A 14018-nucleotide genomic window follows, 5' to 3' on the forward strand; every position below is an offset into this window, starting at 1 on the left:
ATACATCTTTTAGGAGGGCTCCCTTTCTTAGCTGAATAACTCAAATAACCAACTCCAGCACAAACAAAAGGTAATAGCATACTGTGGCAAACACCCTACACGCAGAGACATCAGAGCCAGTTATTTTAAAAGAGTGAACACCTAAAGGATGTATTAGACCTAACTGCTAATCAAAAACTCACTCCAACTACTGCATAAAGACAGAGAGACAGGTTGCTCAGAGAGGGAGGGTGAAGAGTAACTTGAGTAACAGAATTTTTTAATTAATTATACAGTATTTAGAACGTTTCTTATTTTAGCAAGATGAACCTTATATCACATTTTAATTTTTGCAAAAGATCCCCTTTAAGTAGTGCCTAATAAGGAGTGTTCCATTTACATACCTATTCAGCGACCACATCATCAAAGACATCAGTCTATGCCTCCACTTATCTTCTTGTAAGGAGATTATAAAACAATAAAAGGTCCATGGCTGGTATGACACAGTGACTGTAAAACACCCAGAGAGAAGGTATGCCACTCCCAGAATGCTGTATAACACGGGGCAGATGTGGAAAAACTGCAGAAGCCAGTACAGGTACAATTAATGAACAAAGGGAAGGGCTGTCATTGGGTCATCTCTCTATCCAGGAAGTAGGAACCAAACAAGTGAAGAGACAAGCCTATGCCTGAGCCTGAGAACTGAAAGAAAAGAAAACCACTAAAATACTTACCTACTAGCCGAGGATGAGTAGAGTATAACAGTGCTTTATTAGGAGGCTCTCAAGCAGCCATCACACAACAGTAAGCTTAAACTCTAAGAGTGGAGGTGTTTTTTCCCATTGGACTACCTGAGGTCTCTTGGTTAGGAAGTCCAGGATCCAGTTGCAGATAGAGATGTTCAGGCCCAGCATGCTCATCTTAACACTCAAGTGCTGAGGAATGATTGTATTGAATGCTGAGCTGAAGTCTATGAACAGCATATGTACATATGTGTCTTTATTGTCTAGATGGCTAAGTGACAAGTGCAGGATAGTGGCGATGGCATAAACCCCTTTAAAGAATGGATATTTAAATAATTTTGCCCAGGGTTCTTTTCTCTGAGAGGAGTGAGGCTTTTCTAGTCATGGATTTGTAGCTGTGCAGCTAGGTACTATTAATGCAAATCTGACAATGAAACTACTGTTTCAATGCCTTGTGTTTTCCCTAGATCCCTAGATAATATTGTGATTAAAATAATAACAGAGTTATGATTTACAATGTTTAGAAAGGATTTGGGTGACCTATTCAAAACAATAAAGGAATAAAACACAAATTGGAGGGGCCAGTTCCTACAATTATGTGTTTAGTTAATAAAGTGCACGCTTATTTAAACAAATGATGCAATTAGTCTTAGGACGGCTGTTTCCTATAAACTTTCAGGAAGTGCAAACATTGTCTAAACTCAAAGTACAAAGTTTGCCTATGAGACAAGAGCTTATTCCTGTCACTGACAAGCCACCTACTTTACTCGTAAGGAAACGGGGACCCGTAGAAAAAAAGGCTCTTCACAGTCCAACCTCATCCACCCTTGAGTCACAATCTGTGTTTCCTGCTTCTCACAGATATCAACAAGGAAGGCACCACAGCAGCAGGGAGAAGAGCGGTGGAAGCCACATAACAGCATGCCTTGTGCTGAGACATACAAGAGCATTTTCTTAGCTGTGGCATTCATGGTATATTTGCTGGCTGGGGCACTTGTATTCCAGGTGCTGGAAAAAGAAGCAGAAGATACAGCAAAAACTGACACAGAGCGCCATAGACTGGACTTCTTGAAGAATTACACATGCCTCACAAAAGAAGCCTTGGATCATCTAGTTCATGTAAGAAACATGTTTACAAAAGCTCTAAACAGATATTGTTTCTGGGCTCAGTAATGTGGGATAGGAGCAGATATCACAATTATACATAGTGCAAGTACGGTCAAAGACCAAGATTTTAAAGAGGCAGCTTAGTTCAAAATGATTTACTAACATTTTATATCATTTCCTTCTGTGAATTTGAGCAAAATAGTTTTTTTTGTAAATGTGAATATTTTTCCCATTTATGAAAAGTTACATTTATACTAGAACAAATTCTCTCAATGTTTTTTTTTATGATTTGTTTTTGTGTAGTTCACTATTTTCCTAAATGGCTCACCTTCATATTAACTTTTAGTATATTATAGACTGGCCTATTCCTAGGAACAAGCACTTGGTCTTCATTATTTATTTTTTGTTGAAATAGTCCTTAATAAGTTTAACATTATAAAGAAGTCAGGAACAGTGCACTTAGAGAAGCCAACAATCATTTCAAGTCAAAAATATAATTTCACAGTTCCCTCAGGGCATAAGGGGAGGAGAGTCTGGTGGAGTGTTAGTAGGGATAAATATCTTGAGACAAGGGATCTGGCAACCCCATAAAGTGAATATGCTAGGTAATAGTAATTTTCATTATTTTTTATAATTTTTCAATGATTTGCCTTCTGTCTCTTTACATCTTTCAAATGGAAAAAACCTGCAAAAAGCTGTTGCTTTGTGTGGCTATTTTTTATTGTTATTATTACTTTTATTACTTAACTGTTAACTTCATATTCAGCCCCTCGCCTATTCATATCATTCAAACCATGGTCTGGTTGCTAGGGTAAATAAGGCCTTAGCAACAAGATAGCCGCTGAAATACCCAACTGGGGAGCAGCTAAACTTAAACCTAAATAGCTGAAAAGCTACAAAAGATAAAAAATGAAGACCAGCAAATTGTCTCTACATAATATAATGAATTAGTTTAAAGACGAAACCCCCACCTGAAAGTGTTTAGGTGCTATAGCAAACATTTTTGCTAGTTTTTTTATTTGTGATTTTTTTTAATGAAAATGTATGATTAATTTCTGCATGTGAGAAAATATTTTTGCATTCCTGTAAATGTGGGATAGAAATATTTGCAAATAATAGCAAAAAAACATACAAAAAAGGCAGAGAACGTGTACAGGATTGTTCGGAATCTTAGGAAACTCTTCCTATAGTGTGGTTTAGACAGGAGTAATCAGATAGTGACTAGTGATAGTAGTGCTATATTGGATTTATGATCAAATGACACGTTACAAGTGTGCAAGTAATAAAGTACCTTGGTAACAGTGATAGTAATATTGCCTTATCTAATGTACGTTATAAAAAACAAACACTGAGTCAATGAAGACACAACTTCAGGACAGTCACATTTATGACTTTAAGGTCATATATAGACAATTGTTTCTAAGCACAGAACAAATCTGGTTAATATTAACCTATTACTGTTCTCAATGTAATTACTTGTCACATGGTTTTGTATTGGTTTCACTTTTATTGAATCTGTTCACTAATGACTTAAGCTGGCCATAGGAGCAAAGATCCGATCATATGAATCAACGTACGATCGGACTTTCCCATCTCCCGACCCTCCACTAACCATTCAGATCAAAGTCTTACCATTCCAATCAAATAAGAACAGATCAGCCGATGTTCTGCCCCTGACAGCAATCGTACGATAGTTATGTCTGACAAAGCTGGTGACAGTCTCCCACTGAAAATCGTACGATCGGCAATACACGCGGAGATATTATCGGCAGGCGACAGAAATTTTCTAACCTGTCCGATCGACCAAACGACCGATCTCCACGGACGAAAACTGTTGGGACTCTCCACACTCGGTCCGAAAATCGTACGAATCCACGATTCGTACAATCAGATCGTTGCGTCTATGGCCAGCTTTAAGGAGGACCTTGAAAGCAAAGTATCTGCCATTGGCACAAAATCATTCAGAACTTTTGAATCTATTTAGGATACGTCATACTTGCAGGGGAATCTTAAGAATGTAATAGGATTGTTTTCCAGTCTATGGCCACCTTAAGTCCTGTAACATTGACTCCTCTGTATTGTCTGAGAAAAAGAAATGGTGCTGTACAAAATGTTTAATGCTACAGTCCAGTTATTCAACATTCCACAGTTTGTGGGCTTTTCAATTTCTTTGCTCACACCAGCGCTAGCATGGGGAGGAGGGTTGCATGTGGGGGCAGCTATGTGCACTGGACCCCTCTGAATATTGTGCCCACGTTTTGTCACTTCTGGGAACCATAAAACATATTAGAGGGCTATATGCTGAGGATGGGTCTCCAGTTAGAAAGCCCTGAACGTATTATAAATAGGGTTATTATATACTTATTGTACTCAACTTTTTTGAGGGAAGAGTTTAGTATAGGGTTATTTTTAAAGAACCAACTCTGAATTATTACGATTAATGTTCAGAACATATGTAAACCCAAACTGAAGCATGTGTTATAATATTTAGCCCCACTTCCCATATCATTAGCATATAACTGTGACAAAAGGGATATAATTGGTGGCAAAAGATGATTTTGTTGGCTAGTTCATCAGGCAAGCTTAGGCCATGACCCCACTCACCAGAATCTCCTCCCTTTCTTTAACTGACCCACTTTCTCAGCATGTGCAGCTCCTGCTTGTTCAGGCCATGCTGTAAATGGGCAGGAGATACAGAAGGTTATGCAGTATTGAAGCTTTGTGGTGCAATTCAAGAAAGCAGACATAGAAGGACAGCCAGCTGAGGGTAAAGAAATCTTCACTAATAGTTGCGCCTAAAAGGAATAAAGAGAGCAAATTAAATCTCACCCACATTTACAAGTAAATAATAAGTAGTGGGGTTCTGACTGCACTGGGACCCTACTATATAAATTCCCCATTAAATAAATGTATTACAGAAAAAGAAACGGCTGATGATATTACATGCAGCAGCTGAGGAAAGGGTTGGCTAGTTTAGTTGTTATCAAGTAGAAGTGAGACTGTGATAACTGCACCAGGGAAGGAGTTACTGCACTAACAGAGAGGGGCTACTGATTAGATTTGTACTGAAGGCACTTTGGGAGTGACATGAACATGATATGACATCATATTAATCCGATTCTCAATTTGAGAATTCAGCTCGCATAAAAGTGTCTTGTAGAACACAAATATCTTAACTATAAAATGCCTACCTGGTGCTTTAGAGGTGATGTAATACAAGGTATGGCAAGATGTGGAAAGGTATGGATAATACACTCCACAAAGGCAGGAGTTAGGTGTACCCTCCTTAATTTCCCTAGTGCAATAAGTTAGGGGGTGTTCGTACAAGAAAACGAATAACCCTACATCTAGGAGCAGTGATCATGTCAGTCATCTCTCCAGACTCCCAAAAGTCCCTTACATGAATAGTCTATTTTCTTCTTAAAGGTACAATTCTTTAAGAACTTAATAGCAATAAAAACTGCTTGAAGTAAACCTGTTGATGTTTCCATAAGACATTGCTATAACCTGTCTAAAACTAAGCTCTGAAACCAGAAAATAAATGTTTTCTTTCCAGTGATGCTGCAGTATACTTATAAACTATCTATGTCTTCAGTTACTTTTCATCTGACGGAAGAGAGATCATTATTTTATAAATGCTAATGACTGTAGGATTAAAATACAAATCACAAAGTAGGTATTATAGAAAATATTTCAACTTTAAGGCATCATTCATGCCAATTGGATGAATGCTGTCCAACTTAGTGATCCATTTTGCTTTTTGGTGCAAGTTTTAGCACAGTACAGGTTAGAAGTTTATATAAGTATAAGCATCTATATTTGTAATACATGGTTATTTATTAACAAAGTAAATGCAGGTTTAACAGACACTCCTTTTATACAAATTCTATTGCAGTTGCAATTTTATTACATGTAATAGCATTTTGATTGAACTTGACTGAAGTTATTCTTGCAACTATACTGAAGGCTGGTATGCAGGGTAAAGTGGAGCGGCTATTTGCTATTGCCAACTCCAATCACTCCTTTCTCTTTACTACACCTTTCCTAATATTGCTATTATGAAAGAGACATGCTAGAGTTATTAAACCAGGAGGAGCAGCTGGCTTGAGGCCACCAAGTCCTAACCAAGCCCTGGTGGCAACTTCTTGCAACTTTAACATACAAGGGGACATACATAAAGTTGTGTAAAAAAACAGCTATGTAATACACTATACATAGTTATATACAGTACAGTTAAGTTGTATTGAGAAAAGACCAAAGTCCATCAAGTTCAACTGCTCAAACCAAACCCCATTGCACATATATATGCATACTTATAACAATCTATTTATACACTCACATATATAAATTATATATACCAACATTTATACTAAAGCACTAGGCACTAAATCTTTGGTTGAATATCAGTTTCTCTAATAACAATCAGAAAAGAAAGTGTCACTTTCACATATCTAGAGTCCTGAAGTTAAATAACTGTAGACTCATGACTTCAGGGCTCATCTAAGTAGCAGCTTTTTGTAGCATTGTGAATCCTACAGTTAAAGGATAAGTAAACCTTAAAAAACCGAAAATAAAATTGCTCAGGGTGCTTTTCCAATTTTTTTTTCCGTTTCAAATCTAAGTTTTTACTAACAGACAATATAATAAATTGTAACAACGCCACCTGCTGGTCTTGGTCTTGTAACTGTACAGTCAAAGACAGTCAGAGATATATGTTCAGAAGGAAAACAGAGAAGGGTTCTGGTGGTGCTCTGTAAAGAAAGAAGATAGGAAAGAGCATCTTATCTTTTTTCTAAGCACAGCAACATCAAAGCATTTCTCTGTTTTCCTTCTGAATGTATATCTCTTTGAAACAGAAAAAAATGTAAACGTGCTTAGAAAAACACCCTGATCAATTTTACAGTAAATTTTTTGTAGGTTTACTAATGCTTTAATTAAATGCCATATTCATTAAATCTCTAAAATACCTAACACCTAAATATCAGCATTTAAAAACAATGGCTGACAGTATTGCTGAGCAGCACAGGCCTTGTGACTTTTAATGTAATGTTATTTAAATTAATACTTATTTGTTTTTAAGAGCAGGTAATTACCGATGCTGTTAAACAAGGCATTCATCCTCTAGAAAATCAAACTAAAAACAGCCACTCCAACTGGGATATGAGCAGCTCCTTTTTCTTTGCTGGTACAGTAGTGACTACAATTGGTAGGTATCACCCTACACTATTTAACAAAATGTGAATGCAATTCTAAATAAACATTGGGAGAGTTATTTGCAATTCATTTATGGGGTTTCAAATTGGATTCCAGCTTAGGCACTATCTGCAAGAAGTGTGTACGTTCTCTCTGTGTTTGTGTGGGGTTTTCCATATATATAAAAAAAATGTTTTATAGGCCAGTCAAAAAATTCCAATACATTTTCTATTCCAAAGGGGTCACCATGTGGCTGTCTTGGCAAAATCCTAATCTATATCGGTGGAGTTGTTGCTAAAGTGAAGTTATGTCCATATGTTCATATGTATATAACCATTTATTATATAGTGCTGCAGATTATGTTGGTGCTTTATAAATACATGATAATAATAATATATGGAAGTGTGAAATGTAATTTAGATGGATACGAGGAGGAGCAGTTGTAAAGTGCTCTGATATATTGTTTTCATTTATTGTATAGGATATGGCACACTTGCACCCAGAACTCCAGGAGGCCAGATTTTCTGTGTTTTCTATGCTTTATTTGGAATCCCATTGAATGTAATTGTTCTGGGTCATGTCGGAAAACTTCTTTCAAGAATGTGCCACAGATTTGGGCAGTATTTCTTTAATAAAGGAATGAAACCGGTAAGAAAAGTTAAAATTGGGTTATTATCTTACTGATGTCTTCTCCTAAATATTTTTTTATACCATGGTGTATATGTACATAGCATCCACTGTCTGCATATATTATATTCATAAGAGGAAATGTCATACTGTATTAATTGATATTTAGGCTTACCTTTGCAAGTGGTTCTTTTTGTTGCCTGTATCATATACCATTCTTGTGTCACAACTTCCATTCAGTAATATGTAAGTTCATCCAAGAGTATATATGCCCATTAAGCAGGATGTGTGAATTTCAAGCATTAAATATCATCATTGAGATGTCCTAGCAGAATGCATGGTGCTTCAGAATTATACCTCTCCATCCAGGGGTATCTCATAACTGTTATAAGCATTCAACAATGGGTAAATGAAAAGCTTATACTTTCAATTAGAAGTCACCCATGACCTGTTTAAAAGCACTCAGTATTAGGCCTTCTGACAAACTCCTTGGTGACTTATAATATAGTGACTAAAGTACCCCCTCTTGTAAAATATAGTATATTATATGTTACCAAGGAGTTCCATGACCATATAAAAACACGAGGCCGAATGCTGTGTGTTTTTAGTCAGGTCATGAAACTATGAGGTGACTTTTAATATCCTCATATTTTGCAACAGGGTGTATTTTATTTATTATAATACACAAGTTAGAATACACAAGTTAGAAAGAAACAACATCCCTAAGCTCCAATTATAACCAATGACATCACTAAGCACCGTTTATAAGGATATAATTTACAGGCTCTTATGTATCATATCCTCATATTTTACAACAGGGGTACATTATTCACTATATAAATGGTACTTAGTGATGCCTTCTGTCATAAGCATTGCTTAGTGATTTAATTTCTTTTACACGACTCACTGAAACTTGTCTGTTATAATAAATAAAGGCCTCAGGCATTTATATGGTCATGGAACTTATGTGTTACATGTATTACTTATAATTTTGTTATATTTTACAATAGGGGTAGATTAAACACTATACACTGTGTATAATAGAAATAAGATTCCACCAAGGAGATTTTTGATGATAGGTTTAATAAGCGGCAAAAGGCTTTCATATATATATATATATGTAATGTGACTTCTAATATCCTTGTTAATTTTAGTAGGGTGTACATTATGTATTCATCCATCATCCAGCTGGTAAAATGCTGTTATTACAGATAAATGTGGGATGATTAGCACTCCTGTGGCGAGACTTGTTAGCAAAATCAATCATAAGCAGACTGACCCTGCTTGTGTGGCCAAGGGATGCTGAAACAAGTTTGTAGCAACAGATCTTAAAATTCATCTATCACCTTTTCAGGGCTTAGCTACATTCAAACATCGGCCAAACTTTTGATCAGAGCGTTATTCCTTCTGCCAGGCAGTCTGTAAATATTTACCCGGTGCACATTATTACTGGTAGATGGCAGAGCTGCACTGAATAAAATGTGACTGGTGTTTGAATTATCCACGACATACCTAAATGGCACACAGGAATAATTTTCCACCAGTGTGTTTTAGCTGGCGAAAGGCCCAAATGACAACTACCCTGTAACCATCCACTTGCATTAATTCAGCCCTGCTCCTTATAAACATAAACATGTAAGGGGGTGAAAAGTAAATTAAGTAATGGCTAATGTATAATTAGTTTGGACACTAGGTGACAGTGAGTCATAAGCTTAACTATGAAAGTTGTTGGTACTGAAGAGTGAATAAAGAAAACAGGAACAGGAAATACAGTGGCCATTCTGGCAGTGATAGAGGAAGGGGCAGCAGTCTTTGTTAAGGTGGCCATAGACTCAAAGATCCTATCATATGAATCGAGGATTCAAAGATTTTCGGACCGTGTGTAGAGAGTCTCAACCTTTTTCGTGCGGGCGGAGATCGGCCGTTTGGTCAATCGGACATGTTTGATTTTGTCCTGACCGTCCCACCGGAGCCCATTGCGCTCTCATCGTAATACGATCATTCGGCCATATGGCCAAACGTTCAGATTACCCCCAATATAGCCATGCCCGTTAGTGGCATATCGGGGGAAAGATCAGCTCGTTTGGCGATGTCGCCAAACGAGCGGATCTTTGCGTCTATGGCCACCTTTAGGGAGAGGCGAGGAGGAAAGCCACTGTCTACCAGTTATGAAGGAGTCGCAGCAATAAACTACAACAGTTTAAGAGGAAGTCTTCCACACCTCGTGTATTAAGGTTACACTCATACTCATATTTGTTTTTTCTTCCCACAGAAAAAAGCAAAAATACTGACAATTATATATTTCTTGGTGACTGGAATCATTGTCTTTTTGGGGCTCCCACCACTGCTATTTACAAAAACAGAAAAGTGGACTTACACAGAAGGTGTTTACTATGCATTTATTTCACTCAGCACCATTGGATTCGGGGACTATGTTGTGGGCTATGGTATGTGCCACTAAACTCAAATGTTATAACTTTAATAACACATCTGGAAAGCTTTACAATTAACATTATGTACCTCATTTGTACTGTTGTTATGCTATCAAACATTTTAAATGTAAAAAATGTACAATACGGAAATACTAGTAGAGCAATATATGAATACTGGTTTATAAATCAGGGGTTTATTCATGAAAAATATGCTCCTGTCTGAATCCTGACTCCCTAAAATATAATGTATATGGGGGGGGGAGAATGAATTTCGACAAATACTATTATTATTACTTTATCGGGTTATGTGCTTTAGCCTTATGTCACCCAGTAATATTAGTAGCTGCTACTTGTAGCTGACTACATATAATTGTCATTGCTTTCTTATAGGGGTGCACTCATTTAAAAATTTCCGGCTCAGCAAAATCATCCACAAAATATTCTTCTGAATTCCCAATTGTAGCCAAACCCTAATTTGTAAATAAAAAAGTGAGATTTATGTGGCAGGGCCCATAGGCAGACAGTGACCTTTGTTTTTTAAAAAAAACGAATTATATCAATATTTTTATCATCATGATCCATTATCATACATATATCAGTATATATTGCCCAGATTACAACACAAGGTAGAATAATCAATGAGATTAATTATACCTTGATGTGGTGGACATCTAGTAGAATAAATACAATCCCAATTTGTCATCTAATCCATGGCCAGTTTAATGGCTAATGCTTGCAGAACCCATGCTTCTTTTTATAATACAATCAAGACCCAGTTACCACAAGCATGTTCCATGTTTAATGCCCCCAGAATGGCACAAAAATGCCGTTTAAATTCAATGTGTAATACCCTGAGAACACATAGCAGATTAAGTACAGTGCCTGATTGTTGTATGGTACCACCCAAAACAGACAGCAGCATAAATACTGAGCCACTACATATGACTGAATAAATACTGGGCAAGGGCCATACAATTCACAGCTTGATATATAACAAATGGCAAGATAAAATGTGTCATGTTCCCTAAATAAAAATGGCAAAATAAACTCCATGTACAACACCATTCGGTATAAATATGAAGGTGTATCAGAACTACATTTCAATCACCAACTGGAAACATCTACTTAAAGGCAAAATAGTTTTTCCAAAAATGCTAAATTGATAAAATGTGTGTACACAGAGAAATTGGAGGACACATTGTGGCAGATCCCTTATTACAATACCAGTAAATATTACATATACCTTTTATTGTTGTGCCTCATGGGATAAAAATCAAAAATATAAAACTTCAGGCTTGGTAGGAATTTAAATCATCAAATACCCAATTAAAAATCCAACATGTACCTGTTTTATAATTTGTTTTTCCTTAATATTTTAGGGGTGGTTCACCTTTAAGTTAACTTTTACTATGTTATAATAATAGTCAATTCTAAGCAACTTTTCATTGGTCTTCATTAGTGTTTTAAATATTTGCTGCCTAATTCTGGCTCTTTACAGCTTTTAAATGGGGGTTACTAACCCCATCTAAAAACAAATGCTCTATAAGGCTACAAATGTATTGTTTTTGTTACTTGTATTACTCATCTTTCTATCCAGGCCTCTCCTATTTATATTCCAGTCTCTTATTCAAATCAATGTATGGTTGCCAGGGTAATTTGGACCCTAGAAACTAGATTGCTGAAATTGCAAACTGGAGAGCTACTGAATGAAAAGTGAAATAACTCAAAAACCACAAATAATAATAAAGCAAAACCAACTGCAAATTGTCTCAGAATATCACTTTCTACATCATAGTAAAAGTTAATTCAAAGGTAAACAACCCCTTAAAGCAACCCAAGAAAACATATGGTTTATTTTCCCTCTCATTTTTTTTAGGACCCCAGCACTACATGCCATTTCGTGGCTTCCGTGCCTTGGTATGCCTTTGGATAATATTTGGACTGGCATGGCTTTCTCTTCTGTTTAACTTACTGATTTCTCTGCTAGAAGACACAGAGAAAAAAATAGCCAAAGATATCCAGAAGAAAGTAAAAAATAAAAAGGCTAGTGAGCATATAGCATTGGAGCCCTTAACCAGTTCTCATTTGTCTGAGAAAGAGGAGATCATGGAACCAAGTGACTGCAATATTTCTGGGAGAAAATCAGAAAAGGCAAATTATGAATTATAAACTCCAGGACTTGGATAGAAGAAACTGTGCAACTAATGTGCTGGAGAAAAAACTATTGTTTTAGTGCATGGCTGCCAACATTTCAAGTGCACTGGTGACTGGCCCCTTATACAGTATTCTACATGTCCCCGGAACAGATTATATTATAAAAAAATATTATGCAATGACATCTACAGAGCCATTGGGCAGGCCACAGGCCATATGAATTCTATTAATAATCACATGTAGTCTGCAGGCCACCTTTGAATAAGTATGTTTTAATACATGGTTACATTGTTTTAGGCTTCAGTAGGAAACTTTGTGTTTATAATAGCATATAGCATGGATACTGGGACTATGCACGGCAAGCTAATGGGATCAGGGCCACCATCAGGGGGCACTTGGGGGACCGTTGCCGCCTATATGTTAAGGAGTCACCGAAGTTGCCAAAGTAGGAGCCACGCCGAAGTAGGAGCTGAAGCCGCCGAAAGGAGCAGAGGAAGAAGAAAGGTAAGTTCCCCATGGCACTATTTTTTTAACTTAATGGAGGGACCCTGGCAACCAATGTTTAAAAAACAAACAAAAAACTTTTATGGGGAGGGGCTGGTCACTGATTTTTTTTAACTTATTGGGGGTCCCTGGCCACCATTGTTTTTGTTTTAATTTGTGGGGGGCTGAAAATGTTGTCATGTGGGGCCCGCAAATTCTGATGGCAGCCCTGAATGGAATAATGGGATTAGCCTGTTGTCACAGAATATTTGTTACACTCCATGTTGGATTGTTAAGAGCAACTCACTGAAATAGCTTCCCAGTGGATGTGCAAGTGATGAATGTGTGTCTTACATTCAAGTGATGCCAGGTGCACTGGCTGGCGTAAGGCATAACAGCGTATTTACTCAAAGGAGAGTACAACAAGTTTTGGTAAACATTCTATTTTAATTGGCACATTCACATTTTCACCAGTTAAAATATCTCCAGTGAATATTTACCAATTAACAAAGAACACAAGAATGAGGTGCCAGGTGTTACTAATGATTTTGTTTCCTTTAAAGTCAGTGGCGGAACTACCAGGGGTGCGACTGCACCAGGGATTGCGAATCCTCAGTGATTTCTGCTTCCGGAGGAGGGGGGTGGCCCAGTTGCATAGCCTGTACCCGGGCCCTGTGCCTCCTAGTTTGTTAATGTTTAAGGTTAAATGGATTTTTACTCTTTTAACCAGGGCCATATGTAACATATTGGCATCCGAGTTCTGTTGACTAGACTAGGATGGTGCCTATATAGAAAAAAATTGCTTACCACCCGGCCTGCCCCCTATACCTTTAGCTAAATCTGGCAGACAAGGGTAAAAGGCTAAGCCCAGAACCTAGGGCAGCTTCAGACCTAAGGCTAGAGACAGACGTAGCAGATATTGGCCTGCAGAGAAACACATGCTGAGAACCTTCTCTTCCAATGATTTTTGCTCAATGTGCCTGCACCCAGATTCATTGGGGCAAATTTACTTACCTCCGTAGTTGCGCCAACTTTGACTTTGCCGCACTCCGCCAGGCGTAGATTCGCTAGGGCTGCGCAAATTCACAAAGATCCGAAGTTGCGCACAAGTTACCGATAGCTTGCGAAGTTGTGCTAGCAATGTTATGATCAGCGGTTCGAAGTTGCGCTAGCGATCGCAAATTTGCATACGGCGTGCAGTTAAAGTACAATGGCCGTATATGCAGCAGCAAACACATTACACTACACAATGCCAGGGAACCTTAATAAATGTTTTCTAATGCCCCCACAGTATAGTTTA

General features: G+C 37.4%; 1 protein-coding gene across 1 annotated transcript; it reads left to right on the forward strand.

Annotated features, from left to right (window-relative positions):
* The first annotated feature begins 1428 nt into the window (after positions 1 to 1428).
* Positions 1429 to 12785, forward strand: XB5727110.L (provisional ortholog of potassium two pore domain channel subfamily K member 16 L homeolog). The gene is made up of 5 exons (XM_018230830.2): positions 1429 to 1841; positions 6915 to 7035; positions 7504 to 7670; positions 9922 to 10096; positions 11958 to 12785. Exons 1-5 carry the CDS (start codon positions 1644 to 1646, stop codon positions 12248 to 12250), a joined length of 954 nt encoding a protein of 317 aa, XP_018086319.2. The 5' UTR covers positions 1429 to 1643; the 3' UTR covers positions 12251 to 12785.
* The last annotated feature ends 1233 nt before the right edge of the window (positions 12786 to 14018 follow it).

The sequence above is a fragment of the Xenopus laevis genome, chromosome 8L (assembly GCF_017654675.1).
Source record: "Xenopus laevis strain J_2021 chromosome 8L, Xenopus_laevis_v10.1, whole genome shotgun sequence".
Lineage (NCBI taxonomy): Eukaryota > Metazoa > Chordata > Amphibia > Anura > Pipidae > Xenopus > Xenopus laevis.

Coding starts and splice junctions, on each gene's coding strand:
- XB5727110.L (XM_018230830.2), top strand. CDS start 1,644: ATGCCTTGTGCTGAGACATACAAGAGCATTTTCTTAGCTGTGGCATTC. Junction 1,842..6,914: donor CCTTGGATCATCTAGTTCAT/GTAAGAAACATG, acceptor TTTTAAGAGCAG/GTAATTACCGATGCTGTTAA. Junction 10,097..11,957: donor GGACTATGTTGTGGGCTATG/GTATGTGCCACT, acceptor CATTTTTTTTAG/GACCCCAGCACTACATGCCA.